The sequence below is a fragment of the Urocitellus parryii genome, chromosome 5 (genome assembly GCF_045843805.1).
Source record: "Urocitellus parryii isolate mUroPar1 chromosome 5, mUroPar1.hap1, whole genome shotgun sequence".
In the NCBI taxonomy this organism is placed as follows: Eukaryota; Metazoa; Chordata; class Mammalia; order Rodentia; family Sciuridae; genus Urocitellus; species Urocitellus parryii.
In genome coordinates, this window is record NC_135535.1 from 187,228,948 (window position 1) to 187,252,585 (window position 23,638).

The 23,638-nt window shown below is 50.3% G+C and overlaps 1 protein-coding gene across 2 annotated transcripts in view; it reads right to left on the minus strand.

The window, feature by feature from the left end:
• The window catches only part of Sh3pxd2a (SH3 and PX domains 2A), a 215,285-nt gene that overhangs the window by 114,752 nt on the left and 76,895 nt on the right, over window positions 1-23,638 (minus strand). For both annotated transcript variants that reach the window (XM_077799000.1, XM_026401179.2), the window contains exon 4: window positions 2,733-2,809. In XM_077799000.1, the coding sequence (XP_077655126.1) occupies window positions 2,733-2,809 (77 nt within the window). The remainder of the gene's footprint in view (window positions 1-2,732; window positions 2,810-23,638) is intronic.

The following is a 23,638-nucleotide window of genomic DNA, read 5'->3' on the forward strand; positions in this document are numbered from 1 at the left end:
ATAATTTTGGGTGCATTTGAATTCCCACCAAATCCCAGACTCTGAGAGCCCACGCTGTCTCACAGGCCCAAGGAAGAAGATGCTTGCTAGCCACGCAGAGCTGGATATGCAGGGAGCTGGAAATAAGGACTCTAGAGACTCCAGGCAGCATGCATCTAAGGACAAAGGAAGGGCTGGCATAGAATACGCTGCACGTGGCACTGGCCATGAAGTTGGCTGTGGTGGGCAGTAAAACTCAGTGGTCATAGATTGGACCATCTGGGGGCAGAGCTGTGAAATATGCAACACTGGGTGGCAGTGGCCATGGACCGCTGCTGGCTTCCCCCCACTGACTGTTCCTGGGTCAGGGGTTTCTCAGACAATCAGACCACAGATCCCAGCTTCTCAGTTCAGCAGAATTAAAGGTCAGTCTGCCTTGTCCCCTCTCCACTGCATTCAAGAGGGAATTCCTGCCTGTGAGAGGCCGTCTGCCTGGCAAACCCCTGACACTGTTCATGATCTGGCTCAGAGCAGTTCTCAACTGTGCTAGTCGGGTGGGGAGGACCCCCTCTTGCAGACCCACTCGGTTGACTCCCCCAGCCACCAGCAGCAGACACCCTCTGAATCAGGAGTCCCATTCAAAGCCTGATCCTAAGAGATAAGATGCTATCAGTTTCCTCCTCTGGCTGATCCAGGAGACACATTTCCACAGAGCCCAACTACAGAGGCCTCTGGCTCCCCAGCTCAGAGAGGCTGAGACTGATTTGAGCCATAAATCCCAGCTGGAAGAGGCTTCCTCCCGCCCTTTGCCCCCTCCTCCATTAGCTCTGCCCATCTATTTAACTTCCCGGGAAAGGAATAAAGAGAAATGAAAGCTCAGGCTGAGGCATCAATTAACCAGAAACAGTGCATGCTCTTTAAAGAAAAAAAATGAATATTGATCTGAAGAAGAGGGAATCTAGCTCAGGGGAATTCACCCTCTGGGCATCCTTTTAGGACAAGGCAGAACATGTGATCCAAGTTTAATCTGCACAAAATTCAAATTCTGGTTTAATGAAATTGTTTGGGAGCACTTGTCTTTCTAGAGGCTTGGGAACGACAGTTAATAAATTTAGCAACTTGGTTCTTATTTAAACATTTATTGCCAGGCATAATGATTCAGAATTATAAAATGTCAGAGTAGAAGGGGACCTTACAGGTAACAGTTCTGTGTAAGGACAGGGCATTTCAGGAGTCGAAACGGTGTGCTGTGCCTCCTCCCCCTCAACCCTGTGAGACAGGATCTCTATCCTCATTTTTCAGATGAGGAAATTGGGGCTAAAAGAGATAAAGCAACTGTACCAGGACACACAGCTCCTGAGTGGGGCCCTGGGATCCAACTGCAGCTCTTCTCATGTTAATGACCACATTTGGAACAAAACATTATGCCACACTTGCTTCCCTAATATTTTTAAGTCAAATTCCACAAGACAAAATTGTTTCTGTTAAAGCCAGTGGTATACAGAAGTAACATTATTTAATGCTGGCTTTTATTGGTTTGTTTTTATTTGCTTTTGTTTTCTTTATTATTATTTTTTTTTCACTGCTGGGGCTCAAATCCAAGGTCTTACATATGCTGGTCAAGTGTTCTACCACTGAACTAAACCCCAGCCCTGTATTTACTTTTTTTTTTTTTTTTTTTTTCCTTTTGCAGTGCTAGGGATTGAACCCAGGGGTACTGAGCTATGTCCTCAGCCCTTTTTATTTGAGTCAGGTTCTCACTAAATTGCTCAGGCTGGCCTTGAACTTGTGATCTTCCTGCTTTAGCCTCCCCAATTGCAAGGATTACAGGTGTGTTCCACCATGCCCAGCCCTTTATATGCTTTTAAAAAAGTTTTTTTTAAAAATTTGCAAACAAAATGCCTTGTAACAACAAAATCATCTACTAAAAGCTTCCTCTGAGCTAAATAGTAGGCCTGATGATTGCCAGCTCATTCCATCTTCATGGTCACCCTCTCTGCAAGAGGGACAATTCTCCTTCCTACTGACATGGAAACTGAGGCTCAAGAAGTTAAGTAAATTGCCCAAGTTCATAAAGCTAGCCAGATGTTTGAACCCAGGCAGTTTGGCCATCCAGAGGTCATGTGCCAAGGACATGAAGTAGCCTCCCATCCTCACTGCAGGGGTCCTAGGCTCTAATCAAAGCAGAAGGACAAATGGGCTCTGGCTCATGACATTGCTGTCATTTTCCTGTCTACTCTTTGGTATTGGTTGCTCTAGTTATGCACAAGTGTGTGTATGCAAGCTGGCTGCTACCAGTTGTGTGAGTGTGTGAGACAGAGAAAGAGAGAGAGAGAGAGAGAGAGCATTTGCATGTATAAAGATGTGTATATGAACACTGGCATCTATAAAGCTTATGTGAATAAACAAATGTGTATTCCAGATGCCACCAAACTCAGAGCTGACTCCAACAACATCCCAAAAGGAATTCAAAGAAACAATTGTCCATGTCCAGCAAAATGCCACATGCAAATCCCTCCAGCAGGAGGCCTCTCATGTAGGTCCCAAGCCAGTGGAAGTGACTTAAAAGAGCACTTTGTAAACATGGCTGTGTTCTGAAAGGATAGTAACCCCTCCTGCTGGGCCACCCACTTCCATCCTACTGGCCAAGCAAAGCCAGGCCTCAGAAGTGTTTGTACAGACAGCCTCCTTCACAGACAGACAGACAGCCCCTCAGGCAGAGGGTCCACCCCCACTCCCAGATACACCCTTACCCGGCAGTATTCGTCGATGGGCTTTAGCCTCTTCACAGCTACATCCCGGATGTGGCTTCTCCGGAAGAGGATCTTGCCTGGAAGAGAGACGCTCGTGAGCCAGACATTCTGGCTAAGGCCATCATAGGATCTTTTCATTTCCCTCCCCCTTGTCGAGGAAACAAGAGGAGTGGTCACCTCTCCTGGGGGGCAGGAGGCGATCAAGGCCGAGAGCCCAGGGCCTCTCCCTGGAGGCTGCCATCTTGGGCTTCAACAAACCACTTGGTCAAGTCACCTTGACTGGGTCTAATGGCAGGATCAATGCCTGACATGGGTGTGGCTTCTAAATGACCTCACAAATAAATATAAAGTATGGCCCAACCCACACGCTATGTTTTGTTTTCAGACCCATCCCTCCTTGAGAAATCGACATACATTTCTGCCAACTGGGCAGGAATTTCTATTCTTAGTGTAGGTGGGTGGCTATTTCCAGGGCGGGCACAAGCCAACGCCAAGGATCATGGCTGCCCCAGTGTGACTGTTGCCTGGGCTTTCTGTACACACAGCCTCCAGCCATTCGGGCTGCTGCCAGCTGTGTTGGTACATCTTTCTACAGGTATGGACAAGGCTGACAGGAAGTGCCACTCGTCAGACCTTTCCAGCAGGTCCTTCTGCCCTGGCCACATTCAATCATGATAAATACATTGGTGCACAATCCTTTTCTAGACTGTTAAATTCAGAACCTTCACTCTGACAGTCAAGGTCTTATACAACTGACACTTCTGTGCCCAGCGGCCCAGTGGGCTAGGGCCAACGTCCCTTTTCAGAAAAGCTTCCTTGATGGTCGAGCTTTCTCTTTCCAGAACATCCACAATACGCCCATTCCTGGGGCACTGGCCATACTGTACTGTATTTTATAGCACTGGTGACCCATGGGAGGTCCAGCAAGCCCAGCACGTGGTGGAAGTGCTGACCTGGAGCTACAACATGCGTCTGTTGTCCCAATCTGGGCAAGGCCGCTTCCATTCTTAGCCCTTGGGATGCCAATGGAGCTAACCACATGCCAATGGCAAACGGTGCATGTGACTCAGCTTAGTCAACCAGTGATTGGCTCAGGAATGGGCACCCCTGATATGGGCCAATGAGGGTAAGCCCTGAGACTTCCTTCTTCCACAGTTGCTAAGCCCCTGAATGAAAGGCTAGTGCCTCTAGTGGCCGAGTTTATTATTTCCTGAGAAGAAAACAAAATGAGAGAAAGGAATTGTGCCTGTCACAGGTAGGTGCTCAATAATTGCTTCTTGAATGATTGAAAAATCAAAGGCAAGAAATGACCAGGGCCAGATTCCTTTGATATCATTTCAGCAGCTGGATATAGCTGTTCCTGGACCTGGATCATCCTGCTACTTGTCACTTGTGTAAAGAAAAAAAAAAAAAAACAACTTTTTTATTTAATCTAGTTGGAGATAAAGTTTCATCACTTGCATTTGAAGGGCTCCTAATTAAGATAATTTCCACTGCATGTGAGCAAATATTCCACTGCAAGTTCCACTCAAGCTTCTTCTGCCAAGGACCAAGTGAAGTACTAAGAAAGGCAATGACCTTAGTTCAGGCTGTTCGCATGGAAGCAGCCCTAGAAATAAGAATTTGAATCCCAGTGAATTATGTGGGAGGCCATCCGCGGAGGCATCCTTAGGGGAGAGGGAGAATAAGGCAGAAGGTAGAGAGATCAAGAGTTATCTCCAAGGGCTGGAGCTCCGTTCTGTTGGGCAACTCCAGGGGACACACCTTAGGGGCATCCCTGCAGAGGCTGGGGAGTCTGTGGAGGCTAGGGAGGCTGGGGAGGCTGGGGTAACCAGCCACTAACTTCCTGCTTGTCACTGAGGGCTTCTTTTGAGGACATTAATTCTAGCACCTCTGGCTAAGTGTGCTCCCATGGGTGCTGGCACTTCCTATAAGGAGTCTGTGGTAGGCAGAAGGGAACAGATAGGACATGGGGACATGAAGCAATTGCTGCAACCATCCCTGATTCCCCTGTCACCACAATGACATGGCTCCTTGACCACTGAGCAGCACAACCAACCTGCTAATCCTGCTGGGAAGTGGCAGTGGAGCAGCAGCCTAGAAGGGCTAGAGCGTGGGCTACCAGCACAGGACCTGGCCACTAGGAGCCTGCCACGCCACCATGGGCCTGAGGTATGGTGAGCCAGGGCTGAGGCAAACCAGGGCACACTGACGGGTCACCCTGCAGCAGCCAGACTGGGCCTGGTGCAGAGGCCTACTCCATCCAGTATGCAGCCCAGAACCCCCAAGCATCTACCATCAGACAACCTCAACCTCCCACTTCCAAACAAGCAGTGGAAAACCCAAGTGGGGCAGACCAGAATGGAGACTGCAGTGCTAACCAACAGCTTTGATACTTTCCCAAACCCTGATTAGCATAAATTTGGACCAATAGCATTGACCCAAGTGCTATATAAACCTCTAGACTAGCACACGCAAGTGGCAACCTGCTATCAGATCCCCTCTCACCTTGTGGGAGCTCTGTTTCTATTCACACTTGAATAAATCCTGCTCCTACATGCACTCATCCTGGCCAGACAAGAACCCAGAAAGAAGTTGGTGGTGAGCTGCTAGGGCCTGCTGCATCACTGGAAGGCCTACCCTGCCATAAAGAACTGTAACACATCACTCAATGGTAGTGGAAAATAAATGGGCTAACGGGCCTTCTCAGCTGTAGAGGCCTGTAGCTTATGCAGACCCCACCTGCCTGAAGAAGCAGAGAAACTCTGGTTTCCACAGTACTGGTAACAAGCCTTGCGTAGGTCAGACAGTGGAACCCATAAGCATGTCACAGCATGTGTGACTTGCTTCCTGCTTGAAGCCTTTGGTTTTCCATACAAAGCCTGGCCTCCAGCTCAGGCTCTGTCTGCCCCACATGTTCCACCTGGCAGGGGCCTTGGAATACAGCCGATGCTCAGTAAGTGCACACTGGCTCACTTCCTGCTTGGGCCTCTTCCCAAGCTCTCCTTCCTCTGGGCTCTCTAGAGTCAGTGCACAGATTATCTGTGTAGATGGCACCATGTCACCAAGACAAAGCACTCTGCCACATGCTCCTTTGGAAAGGAGATAAAAGGTGATGTCTCAAGACACTGGTGATGGCTGCTTTTCATAGGGGAAGATGTCACAGATCTGGTATTCCTTGCCTCTTTGCCTCCTGCTCTTTTTTGGTTGCCTGTTGCTTTACTGCCCACGTGCCGCAGAGCCGGTGTGTGCAGCTGCGGGGACTCTGTGAACAGAAGCACGTGGCATGAGCGGACCTGCTCTCTGGACTGACAAAATGACAGGCAGCCAGGACTAGCCTTCCACCCGAGTCAGCTGTCCGTCAGGAGCTGGCCGTGGCCGAGACCCAGTTGACACCAGTCATCAAGGGGTATGAAGGAGCATCTGAGGACTGGAGGAAACCACAGGGGAGGAGGCCTCAGCCTCTGAAAATGGCGCGCCTGCTCTTTCTCATCCCACCCAAAGACGAAAAGGAAAGGAGGAAGATGGGGAGACACACTGGGACCCCCTCCCAGCCCCCACCCCAAAGCTGGTCGCACCCCTAGATGAGCTTGTATCCTGAAGAAGTAGATGCTGCTCTTTATCTTACAGCAGAGACAGATCCAAAAAACAGGGAAGGAACACTCAGGCCTCCAGAAGAGAGGGATGGGCAAGGTGGGCAGGAGGCAGGAGGCTCCCTTGACTCCTCGCCACGCTGGCCCTGGAGCACGGGACCCCCTTTGCCCCTGGCATCTACTCATGCAAGCAAGGCCACCATGCCACCTGCATGTCCAGTCCCCTCAACAAGCTCATGGTCTGCTGCTTGGGTGTGAAGTCGGAGGAGAATTTTTGCACAAGACAAATCCCCATGTGTGTTTCAGGTCCCCACTGGACTGCCCTCTTTGCGGCCGAAACCCTGACAGGAGCAACAACACTTCCTTCTCTTGGGGCTTTGGCACAGTCAGCCAGTGGGGAACGAGGGAGGGAGGGAGGGGGAGGGATTCCACGGTCTTGACTTCTCTGCGAGGAATCCAAACCACACTCTGAAAGCCGAACGGGTGACCATATTAAAAGGGAGAGAGAAAAAGGGGGTGGAGGAAAATCCCCATTAAGGAAACCGAGACCACAGGGCAGTAAAGGCCTCTTGTAAATGTAATTCAGCCTCTTTATGGCGGCGCTCTGCTTCTGCCAGAGTCTTCAAAGCCCTGCGGATGCTGCCCCAGAAATCTGATAAGAATCATAAGGCAGATCACACGTGGCCTGAAACAGACCCGGCTCAGCCTTAAATAGACTTAACTCGCTCCTGAAAGTAGAGAAAGAAAGCTGGAGCCTGCAGTCTGCAGGCATGCCTGCCACTCAGGGCCAGGCGTGGATGGAACAGGCGGCCCTGGGCGAGGGGCCTGGGTCCAAGTCCTGCCTGTGCATGTTCCACCGATAAGCTGGCACCCAGGGGTGCAGCCTCCCGTGGCTGTGTGGCTGTCTGGTACTTTTACTAGGTCCATCTTGTACAGGAGGAGATGGCAGCTCAGAGAGGTGGCTGAATTGGGATTTCACCTTGGGGTTTTGAGCTTGAAGAATGAGGGTGAGAGTGTTGGCAATGAATCCAGAGGGTTCTATGGGCTCTTTCGAGCCATGATGTGAGGACTCTGGGTTTCACCCGTGTGTGAGGGAAGATGAGAGCAGTTAACCCACTGGGCCAAACACAGCCTCCAGGTACCAAGTGAAATCTATGGTCCTCCATGAGAATCTGGGGGTCAAGGCCCTGGAAGAGCAGAAGCACAGCACAGGAAGGCCCACTCCAGCCACGAAGAGTTCTGAAGCCACCTCCACGGACTAGGTGCATGTTCTACAAACAAGCTAGCACCCAGGTGTGCAGGGGCCATGGGGCACACTGGCTGCAGGGGTGATGAGAGAACCCCTTGTGGTCTGAAGAGGCTGATCTATTCCCGGCAGCCTCTCCTCGTCAAGATACACAGTGTCAGCCAGGCGTGGTGGTGCACACCTGTAGTCCCAGCTGCTCAGGAACTGAGGCAGGAGGATGGCTGGAGCCCAGACATTCTAGGCTAGGCTGGTCAACATAGCAAGACCCTATCTCAAGAACTAAAGAAAGAAAGGGAAAAAGGGAAGGAAGGTTGGGAAAGAGGGAGGAAGGAAGGAGATATATCTGTCTATGCCAGCATGTTTAACTCCCTCTTCCCTGCTTTTTAAAAAAATTTATTTTATAATCATCTGGAATCATTATTCAAAGACATCCACCTGTCCATCCATCCACCCAGCACTGTCTTGGTGGGGCCTGCTGTGCTGGGCTTGCTCAAAGCCCTGCAGTGAACGTGACAGACAGACGGACGAGGCCTTGCTCTCAAGAACCTCACATGCTGTTTGGGAAGGAGAGGCAATATATATTTTTCATACCAAGTAAGTAGTTTGGTAAGATGTATAGGTCTCCCCCCAGCCTTTACAGAGGGAATAAAAATAGGTGTCTGAGGGAGAATTCAGATTGGTAGGGAAGTGTCTCAGAGGTTCAATGGAAATTCTTTTGGGTACAAGGGATTGAATACAGGTGTGCTCTACCCTTGGGCTATCTTCCCAGTCCTTTTTATTTTTTATTTTAAGAGAGGGCTTTGCTAAGTTGCCCAGGCTGGCCTTGAACTTGCAATCCGCCTGCCTTAATCTCCTAAGTAGTTGGGATTACAGGTGAGTACTGCCATACCTGGTCAGTGAAAACTTCAAGGAGGAGACATTTGTGCAAAGCTCTGGGGCAAGAGGACTTGGTCAGAGGAGGTCACAACAGCAAAGTCCCTGAGGCAGGAAGAACTGAATATGTTGGAAGAAATAAAAGAATCTAGAGAGTAGCCTGTGAGCCACAAAAAAGGGAGCGGTTCTATTCCAAGTGCCCTGGGAACCCTTCCCATCCTTGGTTAAGGCTCGGGTTCTATGCTACCTGCTCTGCAAAGCTTCCTTGAATGCCCATTACCTCTGTGCCAACCTCCCAGTCCCTCGCAATCACCCATGTTGTCCTCTCTCCTTTGCTATCCTGGAGAATGTCAGGAATATCTCTCCAGAGGAATATCCTATTAAGAGGTCCCTCTGGTTTATAGCCGCAGTGTCAGCAGTCCCCAGACTTGGGGAGGGCCAGCTCTCTCAGGTGCCTCTCAATCCTCTCTCCTCAGGGCTGCCCTGAGAACCTGGAGGGTCAGAATCAGAGGAGACCACAGAAAGGCCCAGAGGCCCACAGCTGCAGAGTCCAGGAACGGCATTCCTGCCCTTCTCATGGTGTCTGAGGACAAAGGAAAGGGGAGCATATAGGCCTCCTAGGGCTGTTGTAACAAACTGTCACCAACTTAGTGCCTTAAAACAATAGGGATTTATTCTCTCTGAGTTCTGGAGGCCTGAGATCTGAAGTCCAGGGTCAACAGGGCCAAGGTCCCTCTGAAGGCTACAGAGGCCTGGCTCTTTGGCTTTTTGGTGGTGCCAACATTCCTTGGCTTGTGGTGCATCACTCCAGTCTGCCTCTACCCACACCTGGCCTTTCCTTTCTCTGTCTCAAATCTCCATCTGCCTTTCCTCATTTTGACACTGGTCATTGTGATCCTAAATCTAGGATGATCTCACCTTGAGACCCTTGACTTAATCACATCTGCAAAGACTCTATTACCAAAGAAGGTCCTAGTCACACGTTCCTGGGGTCAGGACTTGGACATTTCTTTGGGGTCATCATTCGACCCACTGCAGGAGGTTATGGGAGAGAACATAGAGCCATCTGGTTGCCTGCCGTTCTCTATCCCTAGCTGACTGAGCTGACCGCCATCGCCTGAGGGCAGGTACAATCTTCCATCCTCCTTGTGCCCCTGGTGATACCTGGCCTGGTCCTGGGTACCATGAACATAGGAGCTGCCTGATGTCTTCAGGAAGACAGAGAAGTTTCTGGGTCAGGGACAGAGTGCACCAGGCTCCCTGGGGCCCAAGAGGGGTGAGGTAAGCTGGGAGGGTCTAGTGCTAAGTGGCTGAGTGAAGCGGACGGGGGTGCCCTCTCTGGCTGTGCTGGCCAATGTGGCACCCAAGAGACAAAAGACACATTTCCCAGACAAAGTATAAGAAAGACGTGATGGTCATAGAGGGATCCTCTCTTTAAGGGAGAACACAGGCAATGCATGGGCAGGGGCGGGTAGTTCAGTATCCTGCCCCCCCCCCCCAACTCTGCAGACTAAAGACGTGACCTGGGTCCCTGTGGGAAGTGGGCCAGGACAGCCATGAGCTTGTGTCCAGTTGCCCTCAGAGGGTGCCTCTGACCACGCGTTTGCTGACCAACTGCTGGAGTGGCGCTCTGACATAGGAAGGACCCTAGGGCAGAGGAGGGCAAAGAGAATATATTGCAAGAATCTGCTGATGGTTCCTCCTTCACTGTGAAAAACAAAACAAACAAGCCCTCCATTCTGTTTGATTTCAGAGAGGCTGGTATTAGCCCCCAGTCCACAAGGAAACCCAGTTGGTACAATTCGGAATCATCCTAGGACTTTTTTTTTTTAAATACCTTTTTTTAAGTCGTAGATGGACACAATAACTTAATTTTATTTATTTATTTTTATGTGGTGCTGAGGATCGAACCCAGTGCCTCACATGTGCTAGGCAAGTGCTCTACCGCTGAGACACGACCCCCAGCCCCTTATCTTGGCACTTGTGATGGTTTAAAGCAAGCAGCCAAAAGTAGGGTTTGCTGTGGGCCCTACCCACAGCCTACCTTTTGGATACCTGAGATTACAGAATTAGAATTTATTTTCTTTGGTTTAAGATTTTGGTTACAATATATAAACCTCTCCGTGGAGAATGGCATAGTGAGCCTCTAGCAACCAGTCACACCTGAGTATGAATAAGCATCAGTTTCTCACTGGACCAACAGGTTTAGTTAGGGGAGAGGACACAGCACAGAGACCTTGACTGAGGTGCATGGGAAGCAGAAGACTGGAGAAGGTGGAGTCGGCCTTGGCTGGCTTCCTGGTCTTCCTGCAAGGTGCTTCTGCTACTTCCTGGTTGTGTGGCCTCCCCGTATTCACCTGGGTTAGCCCTGCCTTGCTGCGGTCTGAGTGGCAGGTGGGCAGGTCCAGGCTTATCTTGTTGATGCTGCCACCTCTGACCTTCTGCAGCGGGGACCACAGGCCCTGTGCTCCCTGGAAGGCTGCTGTCAGCCCTGGTGCAGCTGAGCTGGCGTACCCCCACCTGCAGCCTCACACCTGGCTCAGGCTGCACCCCTAATCCTGCTTCTCTCCTGCAGTGCCAGCCTGGCTTGCCCTTCACTTGGCCTGGGGTGAGGCCTTGAAGCAGTCGCAGGTTCTGGAAGGAGGTGATTCTGTCAGCAGCCCCAGGCCCCGACTCCATGCTGAGTTCTGACCCATGATTCTCCGTCTTCTAGAATCACGTCAAGACCTGGCTTCTGGCTTGAAGTATCAAGCATCCCTGGGTTCTGCCTGCCAGCCTCTGCTCCCCTTCTACAGCAGCTACTCACCCATTAACTGTAAGCCCCAGGCTTCTAGGGAGCATCTTTTTTTTTTTTTTTTTGTATCTCTTGTCACAGGCTGGGGGATATCCACCCGAGAATAAAGTCAACAGAAAAGAAAGTAAAGCTGAGAGCTTGAGAGACATGATATTTGGCCACCTAGATCCAGCCATGCCTGATGACATTACTCCTGATTTTTCATTATGTGAACCAATACATCCCTCCCTTTTTTTAAAGGCACAGTGAGATGGGTCTATTTCTTGTTACCAGGAGAATCCTGATGAGTACTCGGCCTCTTACTATTGTATGACATGGGACAAGTTAAAACCTACTTGAACCTCAGTTTCATCAAGCTGCAAAATGGGGACCCTATGCCTGACCCTATGCCTAAAGGATTATTGTCAGCAATCAGTGAACTAGTATATAAACACATTTACCACAGATCCCAGTCCATGATAAATGCTGAACACATGGGATCTTACAGTCAATGATTCCAGGTCAAAGAGGTGGGGCGTGGGAGGGTGTGGGTACAACCTGGCTCTGCCTGTCTCTTTGCTGGCACATGGAAGCCAAGCACTGTAAGCATTTCCCAGGCACCCAGTCTGTCCACCTGGCTCACTCTCCCAAGGCCAGACCCCTCCCATACACCCCTGCAGCAGCCTGTCCTGAGTCTTCTTCCCCTATCAATGCAGGACGTCTCCCCCGCCAGCTCCCCTGCTCCTCTGAGGGATGCTTCTCCAGGGCCCAGTTCAAGCAGCAGAGAACATAACAATGACAGCAGTGATTCACTTCACGCCCCACCTTGGGATGGCCCTGGGTGACTCACACAGGTGAGTGTCCCCCCTCCAGCACTCCCGCTCTCCCACACACTCAAGGAAACAGAAATGGCAAAAATCCCCTGGGATTCCCCACGGAGGGAAACCATAACTTCCTCACCTCTGTGTGCTTGACAGCAAACACCAGCACGTCCAGGAGGGGAAAAGGAGCCCCCGAATTCTGGCCTGGGGTTCCCATACTCAGCGCCCAGAGCCAGGCTATGGGGAACAAATCTTCTTTCCCTCAGCCAGGGCTGAGCGCCTGGGTGCCAGTGTCCCGCCACCCTGGACTGATTCTGCCACCCCATCCCATGTGCTTCTCTACTCTCCATCCAGTGGGAACGTTCAATAAAACTGAAATCCAGGGCCATGCAGTTGGAGGCAGCAGAGCCAGTATGGAGTGTGGTGCTGATAGGCACAGGCTGGACACCACCGCGTCCCTGGCACATGTCCATCCCGAGCATCAATCTTCTCTCATTCCCAAGGGATTTCGGGGCTGGATTATGGCTTAGAACCAGCACATGGCACACAGCGCCAGGCACACAGGACTGTCGATGCACAGAAATGTGGGGTCAAGTCACTGGATATCAGGTCAGTAGCCCGTGAGTCCTTCGGTGACCTTCTGTCAGTCTTGAATCTTGATCCTGTCTCTGGCCTCACTCCCAATCCACGTTCATCCGGCAGCCAGAATTAGATTCTTCAAAGGTAACCCCGGCCTAAAGCTTCCAGCCACTGCACAGGGCACGGGGAGAAAACCTAGACTCCTTCCCACGGCCTGTGAGGCTGTGCAGTCAGGCTCGCGCTGCCCCTCCAAGTCGTCTCCCCTCACTGCACCCCGGTGTGTCCATGCCACCACCTCCCCACCCCACCCCAAGCCTGTGTGCACACCGTCCCTTTCCCAGAACCCTGCTCCACTGCCCTTTGTGCACTAATGCCTTCCAGCCTTCAGATGGCATTATAAATGTCACCTCATCAGGAAGGCCTTGGCAGGCCACTCAGAACACAAGAGGCCACTCCCCACTTCTCCAGGCCCGGACGGTATCCTTCTCAGAGTAGCCACCATTTGTGATGATCTGACTGATGCGCTCTTCATGTGATTCCCTCAGTACAGAGCACAAGCTCATGCAGACAGTGGTGCTCATACCCTTAGAGCCCAGCACAAGGCCCTGTGCACAGCAGGCAACTGGCATGTGCTGAACAGGCCAAGGAGAGTGTGTCTGGCCATCTCCCTCTGAGCCAGCTCGTTTATTCATGAGTGTGCACACACACAATCTGAGGGTACCAGCAAATGTGGCTCACCCCCACACCCCCCACACGGGCTGCCCTTTAGAGCTGGGCTGGGGCTGTGGTGAGGGGTGGACTCGCCCTCCAGGACCCAGACAGAGTGGGGCCAGAGAGTGTGGTTAGCTGCGAGGCCGAGGCCGGCACCAGGGCCAAGCTGTCCCTGCTCCGTACGGGCGTGGGTGTAGCGGGCGTGGTGGGCAGAGGCTCAGTACCCTTTATACCCAGGAATAAAGGGCCCATTCAGCCTGGCAGCCTCAGCTCCTCCCCTGCAGGGGAGCTGCCCTCAGGAAAGAGGACGGTGGGATGCTGGGCAGAGCTCCCTGGCAGCCTCTCCCTGTGGCATGGCCCACAGTGGGGAGGGTGGGGCTGGGCCTGAGCATGGAGATGTGATAGGCCCAGCCTTCTGAATGAGACGCCATGGGGCAGCCAGACTAGACTCCAGGCCCAGCGATGCTTGTTCACTTGGATGCTTGAAAGCACAGGAAAATCCCTAGCGTGCAGAGGCTCACTGGATAAAAGGCCCTATAGCCACAGGCTTGACCGTGCCAGTAGAGGGGTTTGCCTGGCTTGCTTGAGATGGACGCCTTGAGCCTTGGCTCTGTGGGCAGAATTGAGCTCAGACAGATGACCCTATTCAACAACCCTATCCCCTACCCCTGCAAGGATGTGATGATAATATTAAGAAAGCAGGAATGTGCACTGAGCACTTGACCTTGCAGTAAGCGCTGTGCATGAACTTCATATTTATTACAGTATTGGATCTTCATAACAACCTTTGATCTGGCTACGAGGTGTTGTTGTTATTTCCACTTTACAGACGGGTAAACTGAAGGTCAGGAAAGCTGAGTGACCTGCTGAAGGTCACACAGCTGTTAAGTGGTAGAGCTGGGATTTGAAGAGCCGTGGTGTCTTTTTTTTTTAATGTAGACTGAAGGTGCCTACATTCTTAATTCTTTTGCTATGTTTCTCTTTTCCTTGTCCCAAGGGCTGTGTATCCCCTTGGTCCACCTTCCTCAGGAGGCACATCTCAACCCACCTGGACCCCATGCATAGGGTCAGCAGGCATCATTTATTCTGTCCCTCTCAAATGCCAGGTATTACACAGAGACTTGGATATGATGGCGATCAATATTGACACAGTCCCTGCTGTCACAGAGGACACAGAATGTGTGGGCACTGAGCTGCAATGTATGAGTTATCATGGGGACACGCAGGAGGGTGACAGTTCTGAAGAAGTGGCAGGAGACAGCCAAAGAGACACGGGAAGAATATTCCAGGAAGGGGAGGAGCCTTAGCAAAGGTCAGAAACCAGGTGCATGTGAGAAGATGAAGTTTGGTATGGTTGGAGAGAGGGGTGCATGTGGGGGGATGCTGCGGTGTTACAGGGTGTGGGTCAGGAGTGGTGCAAGAAGAGACTGAGCAGGTGACAGGATTTGACCACAGAAGCCACACAGAGCAACATGAAGCCACTAAAACTGCGTATTCAGAAATACCCAAGCTCCTGGACCTTCAAGGCCAAGGACCACAATTTCTACCTAAAAGGACACAAGCACCCTCAGACCCAACCCATGTCCTTCTTTCTCATGTCTTAAGCTTGGGGGTCAGGAGCTGGGGGAGCAGCTCCCGCCTGGTCATTGGCTGGGGTCACACAACACAACCCAGCCTGTGGTCTCGCCAATGTCTATACAGCCCAGGTGGATGGTGGAGGTGAAAACCAGGAGACTCCACAGGCAATCACATCCAGGCCCTTATTCCTGAGGTCAAAGCTGAGCTCAGACAAGGCCATGCCTTGCCCCACTGGACATAGCAAGTTAGTGGTCAGCTTGAACTCAGAAGGCCATTTGGGCTGGCAGCCCAGTTCTGGGGTGGACACTGCAGCTTCTGCACTTATAGGTCATGCTGCCTAGGGTCTCCAACTTGGCTATCTTTATTGCCTCCAGATTCTACCCCAATCCAAACCCAAGGACAAGAGTTGCCACCTATTGGCATCATTAGATAACTGAGGAACTTATGGAGATTGCATCCAAGATGGCCCCTGGTGACCATTTCCCTCCTAGCCTGAAAAGGCTCACCTGTGTAAACAATGATGGCATGACTTCTAAAAGACCACAAGGGAAGATGAACTGTGTTAGAAGGACACTCAAGCGGCCCTGAGGAGAGGACTATGTGGCAAGGAACCGAGCCTTCTGCTGACACAGCACCAACCTGCCAGCCACACAAGCAAACCATCCTATAAGAGAGCCACCAACTCCAGTCAAGCAAACGCTTGGACTACACCTCATGAGAGATTCAGTCAAACCCACCAGGTGAAGCAGTGCCTGAGTTCCTGCCTATAGAAACTATGAGAAATTCAAGAGAGTAATTTTATATAGGTAACTAAAATGCAGGGCCTAGCAGTGCTCACGGGAAGGTGAGGGCCCCTGGTTGGCCTTAATCAGAGATATTTTAGAGAGTTGGCTGCAAATACAGATCCTTGGATTTGCCCAGATTCCCTAAATTAGAATAGAAGGAAACATGGGCAGGGTGAGAGTCTTCATTTTTAACAAGGCCACTACAAATTCTCACATACTTTGAGGCCAAGAATTACTACCCTCATCTAAACCCCACTCAAGATCTAGAGAGGCCCGGAGTGCTCTCTGGGATGACCCTACAGAAACTGAGGCAGCCTGGCCCTGGAATCCACTTCTGACTCCTGGCTCGGTGCTCCATCTACCTTGCTCACTCGTATTGCTTGTTTGAGAGGTAAGGGCTTTCTTGTCTTTGTTTCTCTTATTTATGTTTTAAATATTTGCCTGGGAACAACTTTGTCAACACTACCCATGTGGCCTCCTACTAAGAAGGATGGGTGCTGCGTCTCGTAGAGAGGTGGGTGCTGCTGTGGGGCAAAGCTCCAGAAGGTACTTGTTCTACCTCCCAAGATGTCTCAGTTCCAGCCTTTCTCTCAGACCAAGAAAATGCAGCGTCTGCAAAGCAGAGGTGAGGAATGAGGATAATGAGGGAGTCTATGTCAACGCCTGCCAAACCTTCACCCTGGTAGGTAAGAATAATCCCACTTTCATTTGCATAGTATTTGTGGCTTAAGAGAATCCATGCATGGCCAATTGAATTACCTTTGCAGACTGCAAGACAGGGAAGTCTGGTACCCATTCAGTCATGCTTGCTACATACTGGTTGAGCATCTGTAATGTGCCAGGTAGTATTCTAGGCACAGGGGATAAATAGATATGTTGTGGATGTCCCCAAGTCACACACTGCTGGTCTGAATACCAGGTCTGAGTGCAGGCAGCATTACCTAGCTCCACTACATGTGTCTGCTCACCAAGAAGGCTTAACAAGAGAAGGGTACAAGGGCAGCAGACAAGGAGTGTGCTGCTAGAGCCCAGAAAGACAGAGGGTTTTTCCAGGCCCCACTGGCAAGTTAGAAGCATCCCAAGAGACACCAAAGCAACTGACTAATGCTCACGCATGTCCAGACCTTCCTGATTTGTGACTGCCTGCTGCCCTGCCACGATTCATGCCTCCAGACATTTGGGGGCATTAGTATTTATAGACCAAGTTTCTATTTATATTTTCACTGAATTCCTGCTAACCCTAGCTGCTTCCCCCCACCATAAAAATTAGAGAGTGGAGGATAAGAACTCTTTTTTTCACCAAGTAAGTGAAGGGCAAAGGTGAAGGTCAAAGTCTTGGCTATGTGTGCACTCTTTCAGCAGGAGCCCTTCACAGGGAAACATTCAAGACAAGGGGGCTTTCTACGCCTTCCAAAGGAAATGGGGGTGGGGTGGGGAAGGGCACAATGCTGGCCTTATACAGAGGCAGCCACATTCTGCCTATATGGAGGGATTTGAGGCAGGCTTAGAAGAACTCTGCTTCCCTGAAATGTTTTTTCCCTTTTGCATAATATTCCATCACTAGGCAGTGATGATCCTTTGTTCTTCATAGCTTTTAAATCACAAAAATATTGGCACTATAAGAAAACCCAGATAGTATCAAGTCCATTGTATTTCACAGATGGGGAAACTCAGGCTGTGATCTGTCCTCCTTACGGGAGAATCTGAACCAATAAATGGAATTCTATTACACTGTGCAGGAGACCATCTCAGTGTTGTTGGAGGAAGTGCTGTTGGGCACAGCAAAAGTAACTGGGGAGAGCAAAGCAGGCCCAGAAATCCTCCCTCACCAAGTTTTAGGAATAAATAAGTACAGCTATGGGACATAGTTCTATTGGCACCCCAAATTGAAACTTTTAGGTTTGTATCACACAGAAAATCAAAAGTAGGGTTTCTATCTTCCTCATTTTTAGTCTCTGTTGAATCAAGGTTTGTCACTGCTTGGCTGCTTTCCAAAGCTAGCTGGCCAGATGTCTATTTCCTTCTGGGCATTATGCCTGCAATTCCAGAGTTGGCCACTAGGTGGTGGGATCAGGTAGACTGAATGAAAGGTAACAGAAAATATTGTAAACTAGACGAGACTTTCACTGTTGGAATGTGACTCTATTAAGAAAAAAACAACATTGATCATCCTCGAACTGACATATTTTTAAAATACAAAACTTGAAACACAAAGATTAAAGAACTGCAAACACCTTCGTATAGGGAACACTCCCATCATTTTACACCAAACTTCAACTGATAGTTTCCAAGTAGTACATCTCAGGTCTGTCTGTCCCACTCCAAGGACTTCCAGGGCACACAAAGCAGTGGTCAAAAGCTTGATCTTGGAAGTGGAGGGGCCTGAGTTTGAAGCCAGCTCCACCTCTTACTGACTGAGTAGCCTTGAGTAAGTCAAGCAGATTTGTTGTCATTCAATTAGATAATAGAAGCACACGGATTACTTTGCACGATCTCTGGGAAACATATATGTTTAGTAAATAGTAGCCACCATCCTCTGGCAGAAAATTCTCCCATTTACAATCATTTAACCTGTCTCAATTTCCAGGCCTTATCTGCATTTCCTCAGGAGGCTCTGTAACTTCTCTCCTACCACCAGTTCCACCAAATGTTACCTCTGGGGCCACTGGGCTCCTGTTGAGAACAGTTGTTCTATTCTCCCTCTGCGGGAACAAGCCTTTCCAATAGGCAAGAACAGCCCTGCCAGCCACTAGGTCTCATGTAAGCCATCCTCACCAATTCCCACGCATTAAACTTGTAAATCCATCTTTCAGAACACAAGCCAGAGGCCAGGAGTGTGACCTGGCCACCACTAGTCACTCCCTAGACTCAGCTCTTTTCCTGTAACTCCCTTTTTAATTCACTCATTCATTCTTTATTTTTACTTTTATTTTTTTGGTACTAGGGATTGAACTCAGGGGTGCTTTACCACTGAAATATATCTCCAGCCTTTTTCTTTTTTATTTTATTTTTTTTTGTAGTTGTAGATAGACAGAATGTCTTTATTTTATTTATTTTTATATGGTGCTGAGGATCAAACCCAGTGCCTCAAACAGGCTAGGTAAGCACTCTGCCACTAAACTATAGCCCCAGCCCTTACTTTTTATTTTGAGAAAAGGTCTGTCTTGCTAAGTTGCTCACTAAATTGCTGAGATTGACCTCAAACCAGAAATCCTCATGCCTCGGCCTCCCGAATCACTGGGATTATAGGAGTGCACCCACTGTTCCCAGTTCTGTGACTCTCTTATTCTAAAGTTCAGGTTTGCAATAATTATTTTATCTAGATAAGCAAAAGAGTCTTCCTTTAAAAAGTCTCCTTCTAAAAAACAAACAACAAAAGAGTCAGCATCCCTTATTAAAAATAAATAAAATAAAATCTTACTTTTCTGTCTTAATCTCTCTGACCAAGTCTCCTCAGAAGAGACCCCCTCTTTCCTAACAGTCCAGCATAAGTAGCTATATAGGTTGTAGATATTCTCATGCCATGTTATCTTCAAAACCAGAGGCCAGTCACTCCCATCTCCAAAAGAGATTTCTAAAATGAAATCAGCAATCTCCTTGGCCCCAAACGTCACAGTATTGGAAGGGAAGGGAGAGACAATGTTCTGACTCGCATCTGATGAAAGTGTGTAGCTGGGCCTGAGCATCCTCCTGCTTAGTCTAGTGATGGGAATCCAGGATCGTGCTGTTGCTTATGGCCTCATACCACAGGATATAGGACCCCAGAAACAATTGGGCAGCTGTAAAAAGATATGTGGCCCCGGCGCCACGCTCACCAACTGCATGAAGCCTCGTCCGTCTCCCAGTGCCCCTCTATTTCAAGTCGGAAATGAAGCTGTCATCCCAGGTTCAGTGGTTTATATTATGTGAATGAACTGAACAAAACCAAACACCAAGAACTTCCTAAAGACAGGGCAGACAGCCTACTGGAGGGCTCCGATGAACCTTAAAACAGTGCTTCTCAAATGACTGGGCTCTTGTTAAAATGCAGACTGTGACTCAGCAGGTCTGGGGTGGGGCCAAGACTGCATTTCTAACAAGCTCCCAGATGTTGCTTGAGCTGCAGATCTGCAGACCTCTGTTGTGTGTGTGTTGGGGGGGGGGGGGGGACAGAGAGAGAGAGAAAGGAGAAAGACAGACTAGGGATTGAATCCAGGTTATTTTGCTACAGATTGCTAAATTGCCCAGTCTGGCCTTGAACTTGCAATCCTCCTAGCTCAGCCTACAGGAGTGCGCCACCACCCAGCTCGCAGAACACATTTGGAGCTACAAACCTTCAAACACCCAAGCCTGTGAATCCTTGTTTCTGCAGAGAGCCCTTGTTCCTGGAAAGGATTCCAGGAGGCTGCCTTTCAACTATCCCTGAGAGACAGCTCACCACTTTGGTGGAATCCAATATTAATAATCACAATCACCACCATGTAGTGAGCACTTACTGAGTGTTTCACAGGTGACATTTCATGAGATCTCAGTCGCCCTGGGAAGTGTTTCCTAGATGAGGCTTATGATAGAGGTACAAGGATGCTGAGAACTGGCCCAGTGTCACACAGCTCGGAAGAGGAAGAAGCCAAGTTGCGATTTGAACCCAAGTCTGTCTTGCTTTTAGGCCTCTAGTGCTGAAATACCAGAAAGTACTTCCCATTTCCACCCCAGGAAAAGTAGTGTTGGAGTCAGACGAGGACCACCAGGAAGAAGAACCAGATCTGTCTGAGCCCAGAGCCAGCACAGTCCCCCTCCATGGCTCGAAAAGCCCAGAGCTGCACTAGCTCTTAGGCAACACAACTCTGGAAACTCACCGAACCTGCTCGTCTCCCCAAGCTCTTCCCAAATCCACTCTCACTGAGGTGAAATCTGGCTCCTGGTGTACGGGCCTGGGGAGGAACAAACATGGCCTCCTCCCCTTCCCTTGGCTGCTGAGGCCTGTGGGGTGCGGCCCCTACCCAGGGCAGACTTGCCAGGCGCCCTCGCCCTCCCCTTTGCTTCCTCCTCTGCCTCCTTAGGGTGCATTCAGGTGAAGAGACTCCATCTTCAGGCCATGCCAGTCTCCTCAGGCCACCTGTGGTCTGGCGTCTAGCAGCCTGGCACTGGGAGCCTCTTTAGTGGACTCGGTCCTGGGCACCGCAGGGGTACAGGAGGAGGAGGAGGTGTTATCTGGGCCGGAGATGGATGGACTGCTGGACAGAAGGACTGCTGGACACCCTGGATGAATGCTGCATGAGCTCCTATGCTCTGGGAGACTCTGAGAGTCAGCTCAGGCCCTGCCAGGGAAGAGTTCTGGCTAGAGCTCTATCCTGGGGCCTGGGTCCAGTCAGGGTGACCTCGGAGAGCAGTGGGGGGTCTGGCCAGGAACCCTGTGGAGATTTGTCATCAGTGTGTGTGGGATGAGCTCCCTCTCAATGGGCCTCAGTGTTCCCTTTACCACCACCCACCACCCCTGTGTCCTTCCTTGCCCCCACCAAGACCTGGATCCAGAAACTAGAGCGCCTCGGAGGGAGGCTGCCCACCACAGGGCACCTTTCAAATGCTCTAAAGGCCTTAGTTATCTCAGGCAAGAGGAAGGAAGCCATTTCCTTTTGCCCTAGGGATGAAGTCCACAGGGGATGGGTGCTGCGTGGAGACGTTAGTTCTGCATCTTGGCCACAGCTGCCCCGACAGGTCTGTGGGCATCACCGTTCTTGACCCCTCCCTCACCCCACCTCCAATCCACCAGCACAACCCCTTGGACGTTCCTCGAAGACACATGGCGGATCTACTTACTTCTCTCACACCACGGCCGGCCTAGGCCAAGCCACCTTTATCTCCCACCTGCCTCTCCTAGCCTCCAGCTGGCTTGCCACCTCCATCTGAGGCAGGCCAGCCTAAGGAATCCTTCCAAAACAGAAATTGGATCAAGTGGCCTCTCAGTCCAAACCATCTCACTGCACACAGAGGTCACCCTTAGTGTGGCCCCAGAGAACCTGCACGGCCTGGCCCTGTGGAGATTGCCAGCCCCCTGTCCCAGCCTGCACTCATAAGGTTCCACCCTGCAGCTCACACACGTCCTGTCTCCTGGGTTTCTCGCAGGCCCTACAAAGCCTAGAACTTTCTTTTTTCTAGGCTTTTGAAATTTATTTAAAAGAACTAAAGATTGAACCCAGGGCTTCCTGCAGGCTACACATGTGCTGCATCCCTAGCACTTTTAATTTTTTTTTTTTTTTTAATTTTGAGATAGGGTTTCCCTAAATTGCCGAGGTTGGCCTTGAACTTGTGATCCTCCCACCTCAGCCTCCCGGGAGGCTGGGATTACAGGTGCTCACTGCTGCATCCATCATTCCTTCTTCCTTCTCTTCCTTCTGCCTCAGCTGCCCTTTAGCTCTCTCACCTCTACCAAACCTGGGCTCAGTACTGTCCTGTCAGCTATTGACACTCGAGTGTAAACTTGCTGACAGCACCAGTCCCAGGGACACCAGGGGATGAAGTGAAGGGATCTGACCTTGTAAAAGGACATTGGACATCGGGTAAGGAAACCATTTATTTCCAGGGGAAGGGGTGGGAAGGGAAGGTCATGAGCATTACAGAGACCTGAAATCACTCCCGTCACTTTCTGGTCACTTTGCCAACAAGCAAGGTGATTCTGGTTGCTCTAGTTTGACTTCAATTGTGTGCAACAGAGACCAGCAGGAGTTGCACTGGAATCCAGTGTGCTGAAGTCCCGAGCCGGGGTGCATTTCTGGCAGGGTGAATGACACCAGCTGACTGAGACCAGGGAAAGATGCACCCTTCTGCTCAGATCTTGGGGAAGATGCCTCAGACACACTCCATTCAGGAATGGGCGTTTGGGGCAGGCGTTCAGGAGGTTGATTCCCTTCTAGAACTATCTCTAGACAAGGAAGACACAGAGCAAGCTATAATGGGGTGTTTCTGAAATGCAGAGATGACATGAAGGAAGGGTCTGAGGTCAGATCCACATTTACTTTCAAGAATAGGAAGGTCCCCTGTATGGCTGCCTCCTGCAAAACTTCACTGTCAGCCAGACCTGGTAGCTCTGGGGCCAGAGCCTGTGAATCTGGAGACAGGCTGTTGGGACAATGATGTGAGTCCAGGGCTTGGCTGCCTACCCACCTTTCAGCCCAGGTCAATGAGCTGTGATGTCAGGTTTTTTGTTTTTTTTTTTTGTATTGGGGATTGAATCCAAGGGCATTTTACCACTGAGCCACATCTCCAGCTCTTTTTATTTATTTATTTTTATTTTGAGACAGGGTCTCACGAAGTTGCTTAGGGCTTCGCTATGTTGCTGAGGCTGGCTTTGAACTTGTGATCCTCCTGCCTCAGCCTCCTGAGTCACTGGGATTACAGGCATTTGCTTGACTGGGCTGTCGATTTTTAAGAAACAAGCTCTCTGCTGCTTCAAGTTGGCATAGGTGCAGGAGCAGCTGCAAGTGCCAGGCAGAAGGCACTGCGAGAGCTGAATCAGCACGGAGGAGGTGGAGCCTGTGTTTGTGTCCTGCGGCAAAGTCACCAAGAGAAGCAACCTTGAAGCATCAGCCCTCTTTGCAGTGTGCACACACTTTCTATACATTAACTGCTTGGAACGTCTCCCTGGACCATGCTTAATCCATTTGACAGATGAGCAAGGGACGCTGGAAGCTGTGTGCATGTGACTGGACCAGATAACCCAGTTCGTGCACACATGCACGGAGCCTGCTCCCTCCCTTCAAGGGTAGCTTTGCCACAGGAGCCTGTCTCAGAGCTTCCTGGTTCTAACTCCTGCCTGCTCAACTCTCTGTGGTCACCCAGCCCTCCCACCTCACTCCACCAGCTCTTGATGTTACTCATACACATTCTTGGTCCCCCACTTAGGTCACTGTCCTTGTTGTCCCCTCAGCCTGGCACCCTTGGGACCCTGATCTTCCCCTGCCTGGCCAAGTT